The 25,187-nt window shown below is 36.8% G+C and overlaps 2 protein-coding genes and 1 non-coding gene across 3 annotated transcripts in view; 1 reads left to right on the forward strand and 2 right to left on the reverse strand.

Annotated features, from left to right (window-relative positions):
- Positions 1 to 1,533: 1,533 nt before the first annotated feature.
- On the reverse strand, positions 1,534 to 7,267 carry Cox7b (cytochrome c oxidase subunit 7B). The gene is made up of 3 exons (XM_077107114.1): positions 7,116 to 7,267; positions 4,209 to 4,333; positions 1,534 to 1,732 (listed from the first exon to the last, which is right to left on the reverse strand). The coding sequence occupies exons 1-3, from the start codon at positions 7,153 to 7,155 to the stop codon at positions 1,655 to 1,657; spliced, it is 243 nt and encodes an 80-aa protein (XP_076963229.1). The 5' UTR covers positions 7,156 to 7,267; the 3' UTR covers positions 1,534 to 1,654.
- Positions 7,268 to 13,107: 5,840 nt separating this feature from the next.
- Magt1 (magnesium transporter 1) overlaps positions 13,108 to 25,187 on the forward strand; it is a 39,948-nt gene continuing 27,868 nt past the window's right edge. The window contains exons 1-2 of the mRNA XM_077106894.1: positions 13,108 to 13,305; positions 24,732 to 24,901. Coding sequence (XP_076963009.1) covers positions 13,108 to 13,305; positions 24,732 to 24,901 — 368 coding nt within the window. The remainder of the gene's footprint in view (positions 13,306 to 24,731; positions 24,902 to 25,187) is intronic.
- Positions 14,116 to 14,235, reverse strand: LOC143639569 (small nucleolar RNA SNORA23). The gene has a single exon (XR_013154717.1). It is a non-coding gene; the product is annotated as a small nucleolar RNA SNORA23 (small nucleolar RNA).

A 25,187-nucleotide genomic window follows, 5' to 3' on the forward strand; every position in this document is an offset into this window, starting at 1 on the left:
AGTATAAATCATTATCTACATCAGGTAAACTTGGAGATTGCTAAAGACGACATACAACTTTTATAGATCAGGTAAGCAGATTTTAGAAATCTTTACATTTACAAGGCATGGTGGTAAATGTAACTCAGGAGACTGAGGCAAGAGGAGTACAAGTTCAAGGCCAGCCTTAGCAACTTAGCAAGACTCTGTATCAAAAAAAAAAAAAAAGGACTGGAAATGGAACTCAGTATCAAAGCACCCCTAGGTTCAATCCCCAGTACCAACCAAAAAAAAAAAAAAATGTTTACATTTACCTAATATAGATTACTTGATTAAAATTCCATTTTCTGCTTACTAGAGTACTATTAAAAAAACACAGAAGACTATAGCTCTTAGCCAAGGAAGTAAAGAAATATGGTATGAGTATATTTCTTCACCTTTTTTTTCTTCACCTAACACTTTACACATCAAGGCCAATGTCATATATTAAACTCAGGACAATCCACAAGTTGAAATGTTATAACACTGCCATTATAGAAAACAAAGAGTCACTCACTGATATCAAATATCACTCTGAAAGGGAGGGAGAAGGGGAATAGCATGGATGGTGGAAGGAGTCCCTCATCATTATACAAAACACATCTATGAAGATGTGAGTTTGGTGTCAACACACCTTATATTCAGATATGATAAATTATGGTGTAAAGGTGTATTAAGAATTGTAATGCTGGGCTGGGGATGTGGCTCAAGCGTTAACGCGCTCACCTGGCATGAGTGGGGCGCTGGGTTCATCCTCAACACCACATACAAATAAAAAAATAAAGATGTTGTGTCCACCAAAAACTGAAAAATAATTATAAAATTTTATCTTTAAAAAAATTGTAATGCAAAAAAATAATTTGAAGTGAACATATCTTATATAGTTACGAAAAATAGTGTTGTGAATAATTATGATTGCAATGCATACCACTATTGTCATGTAAAAAAGATAAAAACAAATATCACTTTGAACTTAGATAATTCTAATATATCTACAGCTATAACTAAAAATAGACTATATTTGACAGATCCTTTAATAACATTATAAATATCCCTAATATGCTAAAATTCAAAACCTCTAATTAAGGTGAATATTCCAGAGAATCCAAATAACTAGCTATGCTTGACACAACCTAGTAGTTCATTTTATGGGACCATTATTCCTTGGCTGTGATGACATCCTAAATTCACTAAACAAGAGTGAAAAGGAGTTAATAATGCTGAATCAAAATATAAACATGAAAGCTAGAAAGCAGTGGACATAATCAATACATGGGCCAAACTTGGCTCAAAGATGATCTAAATAGCTCTGCTATTGGTTATTCGTTAACTATAATTCTAGCTTACTATAAAGTTGACTTCCAGATAACTAAATTTCCCTTTCATACTAGAAGTTATTTTCATAGAAGTTATTTTAAAAAGTGTTATAGTATTTTAACTTTAATATGAACACAAAGGGTAAATAAATGAAAAGTGAACAGCTTAGTTCATTTACAAAGGAAAGAAAATCTAGAATGATTGTTTCAAGCATACTTTATTTCTTCAATAAATGCCATATTTAGTAGGTACACAGTGCTTTTACTTGGCATCAATTTTGAGTTGGTTTTGAAATTCAGTATTACATCAGCTGGCATGATTACTGATTTCTCCACTCCTTTGGGGTGACTCTGCCAACAGGGGACAGGTTCCATTCTATTCCAATTTGTGTTGCTGTCTGTAAGAATTAAAATACTGTCAGTTATACATGTTTAAACACAAATCCATGTTCTCTTGGAGCCTACATCTTGGAAGTGACAAAGATATTTTACTCTAAAGGTTATAAATATACAGAAACTCACCTGGGATATAGTGCCCTCATGTAGGTCAAACCTAATTGTTGTCCTAATTCTCCAGAGCAGTGCTATTCATTAGAACTTCTAAAGATGAAGGAAATGTTCTATATCTGTGCTACCCAGTATTGTAGTCACTAGCCAAAGATGGCTACTAAGCCTTAAAATATGGCTAGTATGAGTAAGGAAACAAATTTTCAAATTCTACTTAATTTAAATTTACAATTCATGGTGCCATAGTACCTCCTCAAAATATTGCTTCCCTCAACCACAACTGATAAACAACTGCCAAAGACACTTTGTAATTAAGAAGTATTTAGCTGGGGTTATGGCCCAGTGGTAGAGCATTTGCCTCCCATGTATGAGGAACTGGGTTTGATTATCAGCACCACACGTAAACAAATAAAAGGTACATCAATAACTAATAAAATATTTAAAAACAAAAATATTTAAATTCCAGGGGCTGGGGCTGTAGCTCTGTGGTAAAGAGCAGGCCTCACACGTGTAAGGCGCTGGGTTCGATTCTCAGCACCACATAAAAAATAAAGACATTGTGTCCATGTATAACTTTATTTAACTTTCAAAATCTCCTCTAATCACACATTTGTTAAATTTGTTTACCATAATTGAGTACACATTGATTTTAATACTTTATCTTATTTCAGGGTTGGGGGTAGATATCAGTGGTAGAGCATGTGCTTAGAATGCACAAATCCCGGATTCAATTCTCAGCACCAAAAACAATCAAAAAACAAACATTATGTCTGATTTCAGAAAAATCAAAACAAGAAGTCTAAATACAGCTTCTATGTTTATCAAGGCAACAGCTGATTTCTTGTAAACCCTACTTACATATTTATTTAAAATTTCAGGACTCCTACTTTATCAATTAATAGTGACTGGTAAATAGATTGTTAACTGTAAGCTGTAGCCAGGTGCTGTATTGCACACTGTAATCCCAGCAGCTTAAGAGGCTGAGGCAAGAGGATCTTGAGGTCAAGGCCAGCCTCAGCAATTTTGTGAGGCCCTAAGCAACTCAGGAAGATGCTATCTCTAAATAAAATACAAAAAAGGTCTGGGGATGTGGCTCAATGGTTAAGTGCCCCTGGTTTCAATCCTCAGTACAAAAAAAAAAGTAAGCTATAAACAATATATATAAAATATGTAAAGATATGTAAAGAAAGTTACTTTACATCTTATCCAGCAGGAATATTGTACTCAAATTCTAAAATTGTTACAGAAAATTCTAAAATTTTACAAGAAAATCCGATCACCTAAGTTTTATCTAGAGAGTGGCCTAAGTTAGTGAAAATCCTGGAAACTATAGAACAAAAAAATGACCCACAGGTCAGGCATGGTAGCACATGACTATTTTTCAGCAACTCCAGAGGCCATGACAGGAGGATGGCAAGTTCATGGCCAGCCCCAGCAATTTAGCAAGTCACAGTCTCAAAATTAAAAATAAATAGATAGATAGATAGATAGATAAATAGATAGTTAATTGAGGGGAACTAGAGAAGTAGTTCTTCCCAACCATTTAAATAGTGGTAGAGTGCCTGCCTAGCATGCAAGAAGCCCTGGGTTTGATTCCCAGCCCAAGAAAAATGACCAACAGAACTAAAGATGTTTAATCTTAAAAGAGAAAATTAAGGAAACATGATAGTAATTTTCTTTTCCTCATCTTCTTCTTCTTTTTTTTCTCTTGTGCTAGACATTGAATCTATGGCCTTGTGTATGCCAGGCAAGTGCTCTACCACTGAACTATACCTCCAGCTCATGATATCAATTTTCTAATATTTAATGTCTGTCATATGGAAACATGATAGATCAAAATTTCTATATTGCAAATGAACGACAGATATGCAAGAAACATTTTAACACAATGATAAGATCTTTTTACAGATGCACAATTTGCAAAAAACCACTCTGTGATCTAATAAGCAATTTGTGACTGGAAATATTAAGAACAGAAGATAGGTGAATGTTGAATACTAAGGAGGAAATACTTGTACTGAGTAGATCAGATAATCTTTCAAGTCCCTCCTAACTAGATGTTTGTTTGTTTGGGGGTGGTTTTTTTTTTTTGTTTTTTTTTTTTGGTGCTGGGGATCAAACCCAGGGCCTTGTGCATTCAAGGCAAGCACTCTACAAAGTGAGCTAAATCCCCAGCCCCTCCTAACTACATATGTGTAGTACTTTGTTAAAACATTTTTTAATACATGGAGCAAATGAGAATAAGAAATATCTAACAAAATTATTGGAACTGGGGGTACAGCTTGGTGAAAAGTGCTTGCCTATCATGGGTAGGCCCTGTGTTCAATCCCCAGAACCACAAAAAAATTATCAATCAACAATACTTACATATGTCCATACAGAAATACAGAAAATGGCTCCACTAGCTAATATGGCATTACCATATTTGTCATGGAAATCAGGTACACGTTTCTGGTGACTCTGCCTTGCCATTGTTTGTTGAATGCTTCGAACTTACAGGAAAGAAAAAAAAATTACATAAGTATATCTATCAATTATCAGGGAAAGATAACAAATGTAACTGATACTGCCAATTAAAAAGTCAAGGAAATTATAATATAACACAGTTGAATAAAATGTTAAAAACACATTGCAGCTAAAAACATGGTAGTATACTTTGAAATGCATCAAAAATAAGATCAATTGACAAATGGACAGATATGTGAATAAACAAATACAGCAATATAACAATCACAGACTCTACATGGTAAGTATGTGGATGTTCACCATGTAATTCTTCCAAATCTTTTCTGTTTGAAACTATTCATAATAAAACGTAGGGGGCAAAAGCAAGTAACAAATGATACCAATAGGGCTGGGGATGTGGCTCAAGTGTTAACGCGCTCACTTGGCATGCGCAGGGCGCTGGGTTTGATTCTCGGCACCACATAAAAAATAAAAAATAAAGATGTTGTGTCCACTGAAAACTGAAAAATAAATATTTAAAAAAAATTCTCTCTTTAAAAAAAAAGTGATGCCAATAACATCACTAAGTGGATGGAACTTGGCTTCTACTCATTAATTTGAATATGTATAACTTTAATTTTCACTCAAGTTAACAACACTCAACAAACTTAAAACATACAAGGGCAAATAAACTCAAAATGAAATTTATAGCACACTAAATGTTAGTGATCTTAAATTATTACTACAACAAAACCCTCCAAAACTAAAGTAATCTGGATATTTAAGATATTAATATTCAGTAAGGCACGGTAGTACACTCCTGTAATCTCAGCAACTGGGGAGGCTAAGACAGAAGGATCACAAGTTCAAGGCCAGCATCATCAACTTCAAAATAAAAAAATATAAAGGTTTGGAGATGTAGCTTGGTGTTAAAGTATACCTGGGTTCAATCTCCAGTACCCCCCCACCTCAACAAACTATTAATGGATAGGGCACCACACTGTAATAGAATATATAAAAACATGAAAGAAACAGATATCTGTCACCAGATAACTTCCAGTTTGAAAAAGGATACTACACATGAAGACACAAATCACTACAATATAAGCAAGTAGAATTAACCAAGCACTCTGAATGGCAGATAGGTTTTGGTTATTAATGTGGAAAAGAGGCAGAGACAGAAAAGCTCTATGTACTGGAAAATCAATTACATTTAATTGAAGGTCAAGGTGCATTTTTTTCCTAGGCTGGGGAAGATAGTAAAGATTTTTAACCAGAATGATAAAATTAAAACTTAGCTTTTACTATATTCTCATAGAAAGGGTACAACAACCTTTCAAACTGTCCCTGGAGGAACTGAGAAGGACAACTTGGGAAAGAAACAAGAGATTCTGGAAGTTTTTTTTTCCCTTCCTCTCCAAGTTAAGTAGCAAGTCCTTATTGTTTTAAAAAGCCTCAAAATGTGTGTATGTATATGTATATATACACACACATCAAGATATGTGTGCATGCAAAGTATGCTGCATACTAAAGAAATAGCAACATTTCACATTCACTAACATTTAAGAATATAGTGGTTTCTATGTGGTACAACAGGTTATTTCATGATAGTCATTTAACCTTTATTTTTTGTTCTTCTAACTATCTTGGCTTTCATTTTCATCTTTAAGAACTCACATCCAGGATGTGCAAATTTACAAACATTTCACAATGTATTCTGTTCCAGAACAGTTAAAAAAAAATGTGTGTGTGAATTCCACACTGAAAGAAACAGAAAAGCATTCCTAAGGTACAAGATTTCCCCACTTGCTTAAAGGGCAAAGAAATTATGATTACAAAAATTCTGACTTAAACAGATTACCCAAGTGGATTTCTTTAGACCTGTCCTCTGCGACAAAATATGATTTAGTTAACATACATTGGTAATTTCATATAATCGTCAACAATCCTATGAGGCAAGTTTTATCTACTAATCTTTTATAAAGCAGAAAACAGGTTCAGAGATTAAATCATTTACCCCAAGTTAAACAAATAATGAACACGGCTTTTGGCATATGAAACCTAGTAGGGCTACTATTTTTTCATTTATTTTAAAAACTGCTTGAGTGTTTAGAACACAGTCAAGTAATGCTCCTAATGTAAAGTTAAAATTAGTATGGCTACATTAGTAAATGACGATTGTATAAGGTCACCTTCACCCACATTATTCAAGGTCACCTTCAGTGCAAATCAAATATGGAAATAAATTTTTTCTCTCCAATCTAGTGCATTCTCAGTTCATGATGCTGATCTCAGATTTCCCTGTATTTGGCTAAATTCTAGATAAAAAAGATACCACGGTTGCTCTCACGGCAACTAATATTCAGTTAACAACCCGCAAATAACTTTTTAAGTCTACAAGGCTATCATTTAGGTCGTCTCCCGGCCATGAAAACAGGTGAAGAGGTGGGTTTACAGTTTCCTACAGTTACAGCTGTAGGGACGTGAGAGAAGGTTCTTCTATGTGTGGTTAGAAATAAGTGTGGATCCAAAGCTAAAATGTAGGACATCACTTTAGAAGTGAGAGATAATCAAAGAGTAGATAGGTTACAAGACTAAAAATGCAGTACGAGGATATGACTCCAATAGCAGAGCCAGAGCTAGGAAATGAAACAAAAAACACCGGACGATAAAGCCAATGCTACGGATATCTCCCCAGTGACTTTGGACGAAGTAAGAGACAGCATGTAGAATTAGAGGGCCAGGATGTTGGAGCAAGAAAAACGAAAAGACCACGAGGACACACGGATATAAGGCTGTTGTAAATGGCTTGCTCACGATTTTGCTCACCTTGGAGACGACTCAAAGCATTTTTGGCCAAGGGAAACATGGTGGAAGTGCAGAGTGATCTACCGCAACTGCAGCTGCTGCTTTGATGTAAATTCGCTCCAGGTACCCTTGCGGAGAGCCCTGAAAAACAAAATGGCTTTGGGAAGGAATCCTTAATGAGATTTGGTAAAGTCTCGTGAGATTTGTAAGGACCTATAGAAATTGTAATCCTTATTACCGCGAGGAAAGATAAAAGCCTTTTGGGAAATGTAGTCCGAAGCTTTATAAGTGACACGTGATGATATTTAATTTAAAAAAATGAGAGAACATCTTGAAGCTAGATTTAGAACTCTATAATGGAAAGCCTAGGCACTGATCTTAAGCTGAATCACCTAAGGCACCAGCTTCAAGACGGTGTTAATATTCCAGAAGCTTGGGTTTGGTATCTCGCTCCACACGACTTTGTTCCTCTTTTCCTCCAAAGCTAACTTGTGCGGGGGAAGGGGTGCATGCCTGTAATCCCACCTGCTTGGGAGGCGGAGACAGGAAGATCACGTTCAAATACAACCTCAGTAATTTAGCGAAACCCTAAGTAACTTAGTAAAACCATATCTTAAAAATGAGATTTTTAAAAAGGGGGGGATGGCTGGGGATATAGCTCAGTTTGTAGAGTGTTTACCTTGCATGCACAAGGCCCTGGGTTCAATCCCCAGCATAAAAAAATAAATGAAAAGTTAAAAAGGAAGGTGGATGTGGAGATAGTTCAGCTTTGGTAAAGCACCCTTGGGTTAAACCCCAGTACAAAAATAAAGACTAGCTTGTTTGCTTGCTTTCTTTCGCTTTAGTTCTCATAATACTACATATTAACTGATTAAATTTTAATTTTCAAATAACTCCAAATTTAGAGAAAAGTTGCCAAAAAAACCCACATTCTTGGTGGTGGCAGTATAGATCAGAGGAAGAGTATATACTTAGCATATGTGAGGCCTTGGATTTTAGCCCCAGTATCAAACAAAACGAAATTTCTGTACTGTATGGATAAATATTTGGTAAAACAAATTTTGTAAGCTGTTGATTTAGAATATTGGCCAGTGTTCACAGTGCAATTCTTTAAATTTTTATGCGTGTTTGGATATTTTCATAATAAAATGTTAGGAAGGGGGCAATACCTTGTTTTTTGTCCTGGGGGTTTAACCCAGGGGTGCTTTACCACTGAGTCACATCCTCAGTCCTTTTTACTTTTTTTTATTTTGAGGCAGGTTATCACTAAGTTGCACAGGGCCTCACCAAGTTGCTGAAGCTGGCATTGAATTTGGAATCCCTCTGTCTCAGCCTCCTGACTCACCAGGATTAAGGTGTGTGTCACCGCACCTGGCCCAGCCCTGATTTTTAAATTTAAATTTCCATTTTTAAATTTTTTGGTTAAATATATGTAACATAAAATTTACCTTCAGTGTACAGTTAAATTACATTAGGTACATTCTTATTGTTGTTCAACAATCATCCCATCTATCTACAGGATTTTTTCATCTTGTACAACTAACCTGATTTTACATTTGGATTGTTTATTTATCTATTTTTGAGGTAATGGGAATTGAACTCAGGGGTGCTTTACTACTGAGATACATCTCCAGATAGTTTTTTTTTTTTTAAATTTTTAGATGGTCTCCCTAAATTGATGAGTCAGTCCTGGAACTTGTGATCCTACTACCTCAGCCTAAACTGCTGGGATTACAGGTATGTACCACCATACCAAGCTATGTTTTATAAATTTAAAACATTAACATTATTTCAAAAGTCAAACTGAACAAACTGGTGTACTTAAAGAAATGCATTCCCTTTCCAACTGTTCCACTCCACTTCCTCTATCTCCTGCAATTAACTAATTTCATTAGTTCCTATGTTTTCTTTTGCAAAAATGAGCAAATACACATATATTTTGTTTTCCCCTTTTTTGTACAAAAATAAAGCATAAAATCCATTATGAATTTATATGGGTCTTACTTATTCCTTTTTTATAGATGTAAAATACTCTGTGGTGTATATGTGTTATAGTAGATTCAATCTGTACCAACTGTTTGAATATTTAGGTTGTTTCAAGAATATTTCAAGAACTGGGCTCAGTGGCAGAGCGCCTCCCTCTCACATGTGAGGCACTGGGCTCGATCCTCAGCACCACATAAAAATAAGTAAATAAATATTTGAAAAAGAATATCTCTATTATAAATAATGTTGAAATAAAAAGGCTAGATTCCAAGAAGTGAGATTGCTGGATCAAAAGTTAAATTCATATGCAGTTTTGTTCAATATTGTCAAATAATACTCCATAGATGTTGCACCACTTTACATTCCCACCAGCAGTGTATAGGGTTTATGTTTTCCACATCCCCATGCTTTGCTAACAGCACACATTGTCAAACTTTTGAATATTGTCAATATGATAAATAGACACCCTTTAAAACTTTAAAAATTTACTCTTCATTATTATTTTATATTTTAGCATTGAGAATTGATTCCCTGGACTTGCACATGCTAAGTACTTACTCTATCTCTGAGCTATTTCCAAGTCCATAATTTTTATTTTTTTAAATTTACATGGCTGGAGGTGTAGCTGAATAGCTAAGCATATATTTAGCACACACAAGGCAGGCCCTGATTTTTATTTTTTTTATTTTATTCTTTTATCTTCTTTCTTTTTCTTTTTCTTTCTTTCTTTTTTTTTTTCTTTTCTTTTTTTGGTACTGGGGATTGAACTCAGGGTCACACAACCACTGAGCCACACCCTCAGCCCTGTTTTGTATTTTTATTTAGAGACAGGGTCTCACTGACTTGCTTAGCAGATCACTTTTGCTGAGACTGGCTTTGAACTCGCAATCCTCCTGACTCAGCCTCCCCAGCTGCTGGGATTACAGGCGTGCACCACCACGCCTGGCCAGGCCCTAGTTTTGATCCCCAACACCCCAAAAAGAAAAAAAAAACCTGAATGACATTGATATTTTTTTGCTACTGTTTTTCCTTCTCTAGTGAAATCATCCTAGTTTTACAAACCAATGTAATAAAGCAGAACTGCACCAAATAAATGGAAAATTCTTCAGTAGCATAGGATTTTCATTATTTTAATTTTTTTTAGTATTTTGATTTAGTTGTAGTTGGACACAATACCTTCATTTTATTTTTATGTGGTGCTGAGGATTGAACCCAGCACCCCACACATGCTAGGCAAGTGCTCTACCACTGCGCCACAACTCCAACCCCAGGATTTCTGTTATTTTTTTATATTTATTTTTCAGTTTTCAGTGGACACAACATCTTTATTTTATTTTATGTGGTTCTGAGGATTGAACCCAGCGCCCCACGCATGCCAGGCGAGCGTGTTACCGCTTTGTTTAATGAAATTTATAATCACAAAAGATTTAAAAAGAAGAAAAGGGTTGTGGTACATATACACAATGAAATATTACTCAGCCATATGGAAGAATGAAATTATGGAATTTGCTGGAAAATGGATAGAACTGGAGAATATCATGCTAAGTGAAATAAACCAATCCCCCAAACCAAAGGCCAAATGTTCTTTCTGTCTGATATGTGGATGGTGACTCACAATAGTGTGTGTGTGTGTGTGTGTGTGTGTGTGTGTGTGTGTAGGCTCACCTGATTGAACAGAGGGGAATAGGAGGAAAGGAGGGGTGTTGGGAATGGGAAAGACAATAGAATGAATCAGACATAATTTTCCTGTGTTCATGAATGAATATACAACCACTATAACTCCACATCATGTACAACCACAGAGTGGGAAGTTATACTCCATGTATGTATGATATATCAAAATATAATCTTTTGTCATGTATAACTAAAAAGAACAAAATTTTCAAAAGACAGCAGGACCCTACGTATCTGAATAACTTCTTTTTTCCTAATATTCTTTAATTTTAAAAATTGACATATTTATGAGAAACAGTGTGATAACTTGATTCACATATACAATGTGTAAGGATCAAATCAGGGTGATTAGTGTTTCCATTTCTTTAAATGTTTATCATGAACCTCTTTGAAGAAAGCTACGTATTTTGGGAGCTGCATAAGAAATAAATTTCTGTCGCATTTAGGCCAAAGGAAAAAAAATAGAAAAGGTTTATCTGCAAACACATTCACATCCATCCCCCAAACAAGATAATAAATAAAAAATAAGGCATTTGCTGTCTATTAAGTCCATGTTATTGTTTTAAGTAGTAAATCAAGGAGTTCAACTAGAAAAAAAAGCAATGAATACACAAAAACTTTAAAAAATAATTTTAACAATTTTTAAATATTTATTTTTTAGTTATAGGTGGACACAATATATTTTATTTTTATGTGGTGCTGAGGATCGAACCCAGTGCCTCATGCATGCTAGGCCAGTGGTCTACCTCTGAGCCACAACCCCAGCCCCTAAAAAATAATTTTTTAATATTCTATTTTCACTGGTCCTGGCAGTTTCTGGGACACAAAAGGTATTCAAACTTTTTTCAATTAAAATTAATAACAATATTGAATTTTAGTAATTTTTTTAACATTTTAAAATTTCAATCTTTGCACACAAATCACCACTCTACTTTGTAGAACAGAGGAAGACTGGACTTGAAGATCGTCATTCCCCTCCTTGTGTCATACAACCCAGCAATTCGACGTCCTGACCCTTCCCACCCTCTGACCATTAGTGTGGTCCCTATGACCCAGCAGAGAAAGAGGACCAGGTGCAGTATCCACCCGCACATCATGCCCAGAGAGGAAGGTCCTTCTGCAATCTTGCCAACATGCTCTGGGTCGCATTTCACGGTCTGGACCACAGGGTGGCTTGTCTTTGTGTTTTTGTTTGGTTCACAGCAAAACTGCTGAAATTAATTTTGTAGTCCCTGAGGGAGCTCAGACGTTTGGTAAATGTCAGAATGAGACCCTGAGAAGCGGGGCGGGGAGCGCCGTGACCCAGCAGTGGACGTGAGGAATTATCATCCCAAGGGATGGTGAAGACAACACCTAGCAGGGTCGCAATGGCAGCAGCTCTTAGCCCTAGGGGTGTTGAGAGTTCCTGGGAATTCAGAGCTAAACTGGGAATTTAAACACAGTACCTTGAGGATTGGGAATAAAACCTAGGGCATGACTGTTCAATAATCTATCGTTTGCTTTCTGCCCTTGAGTCTTAAATTCTTGGGTACCAAGGAAGTAAAGCAAATGCGGCAGCGAGGAGAAAGGACGTGTGCTTCATGTCTCAAACCCCTCACATCAGTCTGGGTTTGGGGCTGAGAATACCACCTTAACATTAAAATAAGGATCCCCTCCCAATTTTTAGAGTTGGGCATTTTACCTACCTACCACCCAAACAGAAACACCTCCGAACCTATGAAACCTGTTTTGAGTGTGGAGGCGGCCAGTTTGGGCACTGAGCTCATGGAGGGAAAATCTAGAATCCTCCTGAACAGTGCGTACACTGCCACGCAGAAAATGCTCCAGGACGACAACGCGTCACGTCTGCTTGGTTAAACAAACTCCTATTTACATTTACTTTAGTTAAAAAAAAAAAAAAAAACTCAGCTCTACTGTTTTTGCTTTCCTACTTTTACTTATTTTCTTCACTTTAAAGTATTTTGGAGGGAGGATAAGTGCCTATTATTCACATGTCCCGTTCTTTTAGAATATTAAACGAAAGAAGTGAATTTCGAGGACTTCTAAACAAGTTTTCAGAAGAAAGAATCCGTTTAGCTGCTTCATGCCATTTTAGACTCTTCATCTGCAATGATTCCCAACTGCGCAAGCGTGCAGCGTGCTTCAGGCTTCAGGCGCTGGGAAGTGCGACACCTTCATGCATAATGAAAAGGCAGGCCATCATTTTTAGCGGACCAATGAAAAGCTTCCAGATGAGCCTTTTTCTATTGGCTAACGAGGACCAATTAGAAGCGAACTATTTTTTAGCGGGCGTCTAGCAGCTGCCCACTGTGACGTAATGTGAGGGGTCGCCCCGCAGGGCTGAGCTAAACCAATGAGGAAAGGCAAGGGGACGGCTTGCCTTTTCTCACGCCCCACCCTCAGATCCTGCCAGAGGAAAGTTTCGCTTACAGTGGGGAGACAAGCGAACATGGCAGCCTGTAGATGGTTTTGGTGTGTCTCTGTGACCGTGGCGGTGGCGCTGCTGCTCATTTACAAGGTTCCCGCGGCCTCTGCTCAAAGAAAGAAGGAGGTGAGAACGCGGCTTCCAGCAATCGGGTTCCCCCCCCCCAAAAAATGTGTAGGGCATAAAAGGATCTGTTCACTCCTTCCTGTCCCTCTTTCCCCGCCAGTTTCGTGCATTTTAGTGTCTTCAATTCCGCGGTTTTCAGAAACTGTAACGCTTTGTTTTCTGGGGGTGTAATCTAACAGTGGGATGGAGTAGGTGACAACCTGGCTTCTCTACGCCTATGTATGTATATAACTACAACTTTAGACACTTCTTTTGAGTTTGGGCCCTATCGAGTGTTGGGGTTAGGGAGTTCGATTTTAGAACCAGAGGGTAGAATATAAGCCTTTCCGTTGTAGGCAAATGTAACTTCCTTTATTTTTTTAAATTTTTTTTTTTTTTTTTTTTTGGTACCGGGGCTTGAACCCAGAGGTGCTTAACCACTGAGCTACATTCCCAACCCTTTTGAGACATGGTTTCGCTAAGTTGCTGAGGATGGCGTCAAACTTGTGATCCTCCTACTTCTGCCTACCGAGTCTCTGGAATTACAGATGGGTGCCAGCCTAAATGTAATTCCCTTGTACATGTATAACAACTCTTTTGTGTCATTTTCATTTCAGGAATGTGAAAATTAGCCAGAGTGAAATTAGGCTCGGTTTATTACACTATCCAAATACTCAATCATGCAAAAAATAATAAGCATACTATGTATGCACTGTTCTAAGCACGTGGTATATGTAAATGAACAGAATTAAGACCCCACTTAGTGGAATTTAAAAGCTTTAGGAAGTGGAGAAGATACAGTACTTTACTCACAATATATGAATTTTAACGTTATGTTTTGAAATATTTGTGATTTAGAGCCGTGTGTGTATGTGTGTGTGTATATGTGTATATATAATACACACACACACACACACACACACACACATATACACACACACACATATCAGAGATCGAACACAGGGGTGCTTAACCACTGAGCCACATATCCCCAGCCATATATATATATATATATATATATATATATATATATATATATATTTTTACATGTAGATGGACACAGTACTTTTGTTTTTATTTATTTATTTATATGTGGTGCTGGGATTGAACCCAGTACCTCACACATGTTAGGCAAGCGCTCTACCTCTGAGCTACAACCTCAGCCCCTCCCCAGCCCTTTTTATGTTTTATTTTGAGACACAGTGTCGCTAAGTTTCTTAGGGTTTGGCTAAATTGCTAGGCTGGCTTGGAACTCTCGGTCCTCCTCCTTCAGCCTCACAAGCCTCAGGGATTACAGGTGTGTGCCACCAATGCCTGGCAATTTTTTACTTTGAAACAAGGTCTCACTAAATTGCTAAGGGCCTCGATGGCTAATTTTCTGAGGTTGCCCTGGTACTTATAATCTTCCTGCCTCATCCTCCCGAGTCACTGGGCTTACAGGTGTGTGTCACCGCACCCAACTGATGTGCTTCTTAGCCATTCTTATGTGGAAAACAAGATGGAGAGCAGTTCATAATATTATATGCTAGAATCCTTGTTTTATTTTTTAATATATGTAAGTATGTATATATGCCTATGTAAGAATGACCTCTGTAATGGTACTCAATCATTCCTAACTCTGGGCAGTTGCTAGTGTTGATGAGGGAAATATTTCAGTATTTACCTTATATACTGGAATTGTCTAAATTTCTGCAATGGCCTCTTATTTTTTTGTTGTTGTTGTTACTGGGGATTGAACCCAGGAGCACTTAACCACTAAGCCACATCCCTAGCTTATATTTTTATAATATTTTTTTAGTTGTAGTTGGACACAATACCTTTATTTTATTTATTTATTTTTATGTGGTGCTGAGGATCGAACCAAGGGCCCTGCACATGCTAGGCAAGTGCTCTACCACTGAGCAACAACCCCAGCCCATATTTGTATTTATTTTTATGTGGTGCTGAGGATCAAACCCAGCACCTCACACGTGCTAGGCAAGCACTCTACTGCTGAGCCACAACCCCAGCACCCCAACCCATTTTTTAAAATATTTTTTAGTTATACATGGATACAATATCTTTATTTTGTTTATTCATTTTTATGTGGTGCTGAGTATTAAACCCAGTGCCTCACATGTGTGAGGCAAGCGCTCTGCCACTGAGCCACAATCTCAGCTCCTCCAACCCATTTTTTAAATTTTATTTAGAGATAGAGTCTTGCTAAGATGCTTAGCACCTCACTAAGTTGCTAAGGCTTTCTTTGAACCTGATATCCTGCTGCTTCAACCTCCAAAGTTGCTGGGATTACAGGCGTGTGCCACAGCACCCATTTTACTCACTTTAAATAAATAGGTGAAGGGTTTTTTTCTTTGTTTGTTTGGTAGTACTGGGGTTGAACTCAGGGCCTTAGTGCATGTTGGGCAAATGCTCTACAATTGAGCAACATCTCCAGCCCCAAGGTGGGGATTTCTACCAGGGAAATTGTGTTTATTCATTTACTGTCTCACTGAACTAGAAGCAGAAGTGTCCAGCAGGAAATAAATTATTATTAAAAAGGAAGCAACATGGGGCTGGGGATGTGGCTCAAGTGGTAGCGCGCCCGTCTGGCATGCGTGCGGCCCGGGTTCGATCCTCAGCACCACATACAAAGATGTTGTGTCTGCCAAAAACTAAGAAATAAAATATTAAAATTCTCTCTCTCTCTCTCTCTCTCTCTCTCTCTCTCTCTCTCCTCAATCTCTCTTAAAAAAAAAAAAAGAAAAAAAAGGAAGCAACATTGAGTTTTAAAATTTTTAAATAGTTAATGTGATTTATTTATTTTTGGGGGGTACCAGGGATAGAACTTAGGCACTCAACCATTGACTCACATCCCCAGCCCTATTTTGTATTTTATTAGAGACAGAGACTCACTGAGTTGCTTAGCACCTTATTTTTTGCTGAGGCTGGCTTTGATCGGTGATCCTCCTGCCTCAGCTTCCTAAACTGCTGGGATTACAGGTATACGCCACCACACCCAGCTTTTAATGTGAATTTTATGTTATGTGAATTTTATCTTAGTGTAATTTTTTAAGATGTTTATTTTTTATTTATAGTTGGACACAATACCTTTATTTTATTTATTTGTTTATTTTTATGTGATGATGTTGATCGAACCCAGGGCCTTGCACATGCTAGGCGAGTGCTCTATCACTGAGCCACAAACCCAGCCCTCAATATAATTTTTTTAGAAAATGAATCAGATTCTGACTTCCTTCCCTTTATGCCAATTATTCAGACTCTTAGTGCTCTTGCAAATATATTGCAGTAACTGCTTAACTGGTTGCCCACTCTCTAACCCATTCTTTACAGTGCTGCCAGAGGTGGTAAGATGAAAAATGTGAAAACCATTAACCTATTTTGCAGATATTAAAAAGACCTCTATAGCCTGTTTCTGGTCTGCTTCTTCCTGGACTAGTCCTACTGAATTACCTGCCTTGCATGTGCAGATCTTCTGCTGGAGTCTCCTACCTTACCCCTATCATTTAATTGAGGGTTTGTACTCTTCAAGACTTAGCTTAAATACATTCTTCCTCAGCTATACTTTTCTTGGTTCCCATCAAGTGAATTGATATGAATTCAGCATATCATGTTGTCAATGTTTTTATACCAGTTTTCCCCATAAACAGTGAGCATCTTTCTTGGCTTGGTTGCACATGCCTGTCCCACCTAGTTAGGAGGCTGACGCAGGAGGATTGCAATTTTGAAGACAGTCTGGGTAACTTAGACCCTACCTCAAAACAAAAAATAAAAAGTATATCTGAGTTCAATCCCCAGTAACAGAAAAAAAAAAATCACTCAGGTCCCTCATGCTTATCTATTATTAAAGGGAATGCTACCGTATGTAACTCATTATACTTTTAACAGTGTTCTCCCTGGAACATGGACTTCTTTATTTGATCTGCATGATAGGCACCATGGTTTACATGCATTTTCTATAATCTTCACATTAATACTGAAAAATATTATCCTCTTTTGAAACTTAAACTAAGCAAGAAAGATTAGGGGTTTGCTCAAAGAAGCACAACCATCAGAAGTTAAATTAGGATTCCATCCTTGTTTTGCCTCCAAAGCATTTTAATGCTCTGTGCTCTCTTCAGCCATAAAAAAGTTTTCTTTTTCAATAACTGGTTTTATTTTTATTTTGAGTTATTTTTCCCTAGTTGTAGAAGGAAAGTTGTTTGTCCTCAAATCTGGTGTTGTCTTAGGGAGGCAGCATGATACAAATGAAAAAAGCATGTTTTGTTTTTGGTACTGAGGATTGAACCCTGAGGCACTTAATCACAGAGCCACATCCCCAGCCCTTTTTATATTTTCTTTAGAGACAGGGTCACTCTAAGTTGCTGAGGCTGTTTGTGAAATAGCAATCCTCCTCCCTCAGCCTCTTGAGCCACTGAGATTACAGGCATGTACCACTGTTCCTAGCAAAGCATGGTATTTGATAAAATTGTTCATATTTCTTTACCTACTTTTGTGAACCTATAATAATAATGAAGTAATGTGAAACACAGAAAAGGGTGAATTCACAAAGCATAATAAAAATGGTCATAATAATGCTAAGATTGCAGTGTCCCCCCTTCTCAGTTTTTTAAAAAATATGTAAAGTTTTAGCGAGTGTACTTTAATTCAACCCTAGTGATCCTTAGCAAGTTTGGTTTTTTTTTTTGGTTTGGTTTGGTTTTTTGGTACCAAGGATTGAACTCAGGGGCACTGGATCACTGAGCCACATCCCCAGCCCTATTTTGTAATTTATTTAGAGACAGGGTCTCACTGAATTGTAACGTCATGGGTAAGGCTGGCTTTGAACTGGTGATCCACCTGCCTCAGACTTCCAGTCCACTGGGATTACAGGCATGCACCACGGTGCCTGGCTTGAGCAAGTTATTGAGTCTCATTTTTTTCATCAGTAGAATGGGGAAAGTGCCTATTTCTTTAGCTGTTGTGAAAATTAAATGAGATGAGCTCAGTTCATAAAGCCTCTGATGCAGTTCCTAGCATATAGGAGAGATTGGATGAATATTAGAAAATAAGATCATGTTCCTCTAGGTAGGTGGAGCTGGGGATTTTTGATACTGGGGATTAAACCCCAGGGTGTTCACTTTACCACTGAGTCACAGCCCCAGCCCTTTGGTTTATTTTTTATTATGTGACAAGGTCTCATTATGTTGCTTATGGCCTCACTAAATTGCTGAGGCAGGCCTGAAACTTGCAATCATCCTGCCTCAGCCTCCCAAGTCACCTGGGATTACAGGCATGTACTGCCACACCCAGCAGTTAAATATTTTTCAATTGCTCTTTTGTGATATTTTTAGGAGGAGTATACAGAAAATAAAATCACCTTCATCTTTTAAGAAGATAGGCTGTCATTAGAAAAACTACATTCTCCAGCAGTTGCTTTAATTGACACATGAAAGTATCACAGATGCAAAACCCTGCAGTCTTTAGAAGATATATTATTATAGAGAACTAGACTCCATAGCAGTTACAAAACAAACAAGTTGAGACACCCTCTAGGAAAAAATCTAGGAAAGGAGACAGTGATATATTTTAGCTGAATCTGAGAAGTAGGTGAACAGAGAATGGAACAGATGGCATCTAAAGATTAAAAATGCTCTCTTTGCTCACTGTCTCCTTCAGTAATTATCTGCCAATTATGTTTCTAGATCTGTTCTGTCACACCCTTAATTTAAGGATGGAGTTGGAAATATATTGTTTAGCCAGGAATATTATTTTCTAACATGTGAAGACTGGTAGATGATTAAGGAAGCTAAAAATATGAATTTTTGTGCATAAACCTTAGAATAAAGATACAATCAAAGAAGTTTTGGAGGGAAGGGAGGTACGTTTTAGAACAATTCAGGTTGGTGGTGCTTAGCTTTATTTTTATTTATTTTTGTGTGTGGGCCTTGTGCATATGAGGCAAGCACTCTACCAACTAAGCTATATCTCCAGCCCAGTGCTTAGCTTTATTACTTCTGAAATTCAAAAGGAATGTGAATGACAATCAGTTTTAGCTTTAAATGATAATATATTCCTTTACTCTATTTTTTGTGGTGAGGAGGATTGAATTAATAACCTTCACATGCTTGGCAAACACTGAACTACATCTCTGGCCCTTGTATATTTATTTATTTTTATTTGTATATGTATCTATTAGTTGAGGGACCCAGGAAAGCTCTGCCACTTAAATATATCCCCAGCCTTTTGTACTTTTTGTTTTGAGACTGTCTAAATTGCTGAGACTGGGCTCGAATTTGCAATCCTTCTGCCTCAGCTTGCTGAGTTGCTGAGATTACAGGCATGCATCACCACACCTGACAAATTTAAAACTTTGGAGTAAGCCTGACCTGGTGACACACTTCTGTAACTCCAGTGACTTAGGAGGCTGATGCAGGTGGATCACAAGGTCCAAGCTAGCCTCAGCAATTTAACAAGACCCTCAGCAACTTAGCAAGACCAAATCTCAAAAATAGAAAGGACTGGGGATGTAGCTCAGTGGTAAAGTGTCCCTGGGTTCATTCCAGAGTGCTGCAAGAAAAAAATTAGATTTTTTTGAATAAGAAATACAACTTTTCACTAGGCATGTTGGTGCACACCTGTAATCCCAGCAGTTTGGGAGGCTGAGGCAGGAGTATCTTGAGTTCAAAGCCAGCCTCAGCCACTGTGAAGGCCTAAGCAGCTCAATGAGACCTTGTCTCTAAATAAAATACAAAATAGGGCTGGGGATGTGGCTGCTCAGTGGTTAGGTGCCCCTGAGTTCAATCCCTGGTACAAAAAAAAAAAAAAAAAAGAAAGAAAGAAAGAAAGAAATACAACTTTTCTTTCTTTCTTTCCTTTTTTTTTTTTTTTGGTTGATGGACCTTTATTTTATTTATTTATATGTGGTGCTGAGAATCGAACTCAGGGCCTCACACATGCCAGGCAAGTGCGCTACCACTGAGCCACAGCTGCAGCCCACAACTTTTCTTTTTTGAGAGGTTCCTGCTATGTTTGTCAAGGTTGGCCTCAAGCTCCTAAACTCAAGCAACTATCCTGTCTCAGCCTCCCAAGTAGCTGGGATTATAAGCTTATGTGCCACCACATCAGCTCTTATAATTACCATGTTCTAGATTTTGTTCATGTAATTTTTTAAGAGAGAGAGAGGAGAGAGAGAATTTTTTTTAATATTTATTTTTTAGTTTTCGGTGGACACAACATCTTTTTTTTATTTGTATGTGGTGTTAAGAATCGAACCCAGTGCCCCGCACATGCCAGGCGAGCACATTACTGCTTGAGCCACATCCCCAGCCCTGTTCATGTAATTTTTATTGTAAAAGTTGAAAATTAGTCCTTTGTTGTGATCTGCTTTCAGTTGGTTTTCAAAAATTTACCTAGTGGTCACTGCTGTAAGCAGCCTTTTGAAGATTATCCCTCTTTATCAACTTTCGAAAGAATATGTAATTCGTTTGAATTAATTATCAAATCTTCTACTTGATAAGTCATTTGGGAATTGAATAGCCAAAAATATTATCTTTCTACTTTATTAATACATAGGATGAGGAATACTATAGATTTTTATATTTTCCTGGATTAAAAAAAGTCTTAAGAATTTTTGTGTATGAAAACTCTACATAGTGCAGTAGCACATACCTGTAATCCTAAATATAAAAAGGTCTGGGGATGTGGCTCAGTGGTTAAGTGCTCTGGTTCAATGCCTGGAACCAAAAAGAAGAAGAAGAAAGAAAGGAAAGGAAAGAAAACTGTATGTATTTATAACTTATTCAAAGCACATTTGTTTTATTGGTATGATCATATATTTGTGTGGTTACATATAGATAGAATATACAAATCTGTAGAAAATACTTGTTAAAGCTTTACACATTTTTTTCTCAAATAGGCCCAAATAGGATCTCTCATTTCAGTGAGTAAGATAGCCAAATCGTTTGAATTTGCTAGCAACTGTCAAATTTAATTTGAAAATACAGCAAAAATAATGATGGCTTTAAAATATAGAATGCATATTTTAAAATGTTAACTATACTGTCTGAGCTGGGAAGAACTAGCAGATTCTTGAAGTTATCTTGATCACCACTTGTTCCCCTTAGCCTCTCTACCTCCTGGTTCACTCTTTCCCATAGCCTTTACCAGCTACTTGTTTCATTGTTCCACGAGTTTTAATTATTTGTTGTACCAATCTTTCCAGTGTATATCTATTTTTATCTTTGAGTTTAGAATCTATATGTCTCTATAAGTTTATAGTCTATTTGGTTTTCCATATGTGGAATATTGATTTTGTGACTTTTACTAGAACTTATTTTGTATATGCTTCAAAATTATTTGTTTGTTTTTTGAGATGGGGGTCTCACTGTATTGCCCAGGCTGGTCTCGAACTCCTGTGCTCAAGTGTTCCTCCCACCCTACCCTCCTTAGTATCTGGGACTATAAATGTACACCACCACACCTGGCTAAAACTAATTTTATGCAGTTTTTCACATCATTCATAGAGTTGTACTAAGGAAATAAAATTAGTTTCAGAATTAGTTGGATTCAGACATGCTTTAAAGGCAAATCATGTTATTATGAGAATCTATTTTACTACTCTGTTCCTAAAACAAAACAAAACAAAAACCTTCTGATCCATGTAGGTATTTATATGTACAATCATTTTTCTTCCTTTTATGTTAACGTATGCAAGTAAGTCCATTCCCAGCTGTGTTCCATTAAATAGAAATTCGGTACATATTTAACTTAATGATGGCTATGTGGTAAGATACTGTGTGTTTCTATTGTCTAATAGCTAGTAGACTAGAAGAAGGAATCAGATGTCAAAGTATCTTAGAATGTAAAGCAGTAGACTTAGATAACGGAAAATGTAACTGGTCAAATGCTTTGAATGACAAGCCACTCCGTGATTTCCCAGACCTTTATAGACATTCCCCTGTAAAGAAGAGCAAAATCATAACTTAGCATTAATCTACATTTGAGATTCAATATTCTTGCCTTCCATCCTTTGTTATCCTTTCCTTACCTTTTTTTTTTTTTTTTTTTTTGGTAGTGGAGATTGAACCCTAGGGGCACTTTACCGCTGAGTTACATTAACTGCCCTTTTCCTTTTTTATTTTTGAGACAGTCTTGCTAGGTTGCTGAGACTGGCCTTGAACTTGCAATTCTCCTGCCTCAGCCTCTGGAGTTGCTAGGATTACAGGCATGCACCTGGCTTCTATATTCTTGAATATCAAGAGTGGAGATGAAAAAAAGGATAAATGAATATGTTGGTGTTTAATATAGAACTGAAATTTCCCTTGTCTAAATGTGCCACTTTTCCACTGCCTCATGATGACTGACTATTTAAAAAGGAAGAAACAAAATGTAGCTCCATTTGTGTGTAGGCATAAATTTTCATTTCTCTGGTATCAGTTTCCCAGGAATGCAATGCAATTGCTAGGTTTGTATGGGAAGAGTATCTTTAGTTGCTTGATTTTTTTTTTTTTTTTTAAGAAACAGCCAAATTGTTTTCCAGAGTGGCTGTACCATAGTACATTCCCCACCAGCAATGTATGAGATTCAGTTTCTCCAGTGTTTGGTTTGTCACTATATATTATTTATTAACATTTATATAGTGGTGTCTCTTTAAGTTCTTAATTTGCATTTATGTAATGCTGATGATGTTGAACTGTTATTTTTTCCCCAGCGTTAGATTTTGAACCCAGGGCCTCTCATTGTGTATCTTTTCACATGTTTATTTGCCATCTGTAGTTCCTCCTCAATTAAATATCTTATGTATTTTGCCCATTTTCTAATTGAATTATTTGTTTTTTATGTTTGAGTTTTGGGGGGTTTTCTTTTTGTTTTTGCACCCTGGGTATTGAACCAAGACATGCTGGGCTACATCCCCAGCCCTTTAATTTCATTTTGAGGCAAGGTCTCACTAAGTTGCTGAAGCTGACCTTGAATTGGGAATCCTCCTTCCTCGGCCTCCTGAGTAGCTGGGATTATAGGCACATGCTACCATACCTGGCTAGTGTTGAATTTTATAGGTTTTTTTAAAATATAGCCAGGAGCTGCATCACACACCTGTAATTCCAGTGACTCAAGATTTAAGGCAGGATTGCTAGTTCAAGACCAGCCTTGGTAACTTAGAACCCGTTTCAAAATAAAAAGGACTGGGAATGTCGCTCAGTGGTAGAATGCCCAAGTCCCAAGTTCAATCCCCAGTATTATTAAAAAAAATACACAAACACATATTCTAGCTACTAATCCTTTGTCAGATATGTTCTGAAAATATTTTCTCCTGCTCTGTAGGTGGTCTTGTTTTAAAATTTACACTTAAGTATGTTGTCCATACAACATTTAAATATGTTTTCATATATACCTTATATAAAATTAAGTATATTATCCATTTTAGGTTTTATACAAGGTATATGTGATTTTATGTTCATTAGAATTTCATATCTTTGTCTATGGATTTTCATTTGCTCCTGCATGACTTATTGTACAGGATCTTCTTATACTGTGTTGCTTTTGCACCTCTGTACAAATCAGAAATCAGTTGGATATATTTGTGGTAGGTCATTTCTGGGTTTTGTTTTTGTTTTTATTGTTTGTTTGTTTTGCAGGGCTGGGGATCAAACATTGGGGCCTTGTTCGTGCTATGCAAATGATCTGCTGCTGAGCTAAGTCCCTAACCTTTATTATAATATTTTATTTTGAGACAGGTTTCCCCAGCTGGTGGCTAGCCTCAAACAGGATCCTCCTACCTCAGATTCCCAAGTTCCTGGGATTACAGGCATGAGCCACCACACCAGACTTCTGGGGTTCTTTATTCTGTTTTATTAACCTTTGTGTTTATACCTTCAACAGTGCCATATTGTCTTCATTATTGTAGCTTTATAATAAAAATAAATTATGTAGAATAATTCCTCTCACTTTATTCTTCATTTTCAAGTTTGTATTCTTTGTAGTTTTTTCCAAAATAAATAAAATTTTATATGAAATGAGCCAGTTAGTTTAATTTAACATTCTTTGCAATCTTTGGCAAATGAAAGGCTTTATGGTTTTGTATTATTTCTCTTGTTGGTAAGTAATAAGTAACTCATTAAAGTTGTAATATCTGATTAAGTCTTATGAAATTCTAAATTTTAAAATAATTATCGTTAGACTCAACTACCCAATTTTGTTTTTAGTTCTCTCACATTTTCTGTGTACTTCTGCTTGATAGATAGTCTTGGTTTTAAGTAAGTTGCCTAGCTAAAGTAACTTTTTGTTTTGTTTTGATTTGTTTTGTTTTGACATGGGGACTCATTGTGTGGCTCAGGCTGGTCTCAAACTCCTGTGCTCAATTGACCCTCTCATTTCAGTCTCCTAAATAGCTGAGACTTCAGGCATGTGCCACCATTTTGAACTTTAAATGCCAAGTTGAGAATATTAACAGTATGCTCACTTTTTTTTAGATGGTGTTATCTGAAAAGGTTAGCCAGCTGATGGAGTGGACCAATAAAAGACCTGTAATAAGAATGAATGGAGACAAGTTCCGTCGCCTTGTTAAAGCCCCACCAAGAAATTACTCCGTTATTGTCATGTTCACTGCTCTCCAACTTCATAGACAGTGTGTCGTTTGCAAGTATGAACTTTCAACTACACATTAAAATAAATAACTCATAAGATTTTAACCATTTCTCAATCCCAGAAGAACCAAATTAGTATAAACAACATGCCTTGTTAGGATATCTGTAGTAACATAATACTACTGCTCTTTTATATAAATTTTTGGTTGTATGTATTGGAGGGGGAGTAAGAATAAAGTATTGTAGCCATCATATGTATTACTATGTGCCAGTAGCATCAATGTAGTATTTTATTATTTATATATACTTTTAATTTCATACTCCTATTTTAATATAATAATC

The sequence above is a fragment of the Callospermophilus lateralis genome, chromosome X (genome assembly GCF_048772815.1).
Source record: "Callospermophilus lateralis isolate mCalLat2 chromosome X, mCalLat2.hap1, whole genome shotgun sequence".
NCBI lineage: Eukaryota > Metazoa > Chordata > Mammalia > Rodentia > Sciuridae > Callospermophilus > Callospermophilus lateralis.

Bases quoted from the DNA above. Each gene is read 5' to 3' on its own strand.
- Cox7b (XM_077107114.1), bottom strand. From the start codon at position 7,155: ATGTTTCCCTTGGCCAAAAATGCTTTGAGTCGTCTCCAAG. The intron at 4,334-7,115 runs GTGAGCAAAATC...CTTTCCTGTAAG, and splicing joins TGCTTTGAGTCGTCTCCAAG to TTCGAAGCATTCAACAAACA. The intron at 1,733-4,208 runs GTAAGTATTGTT...TAATTCTTACAG, and splicing joins GTATTTCTGTATGGACATAT to ACAGCAACACAAATTGGAAT.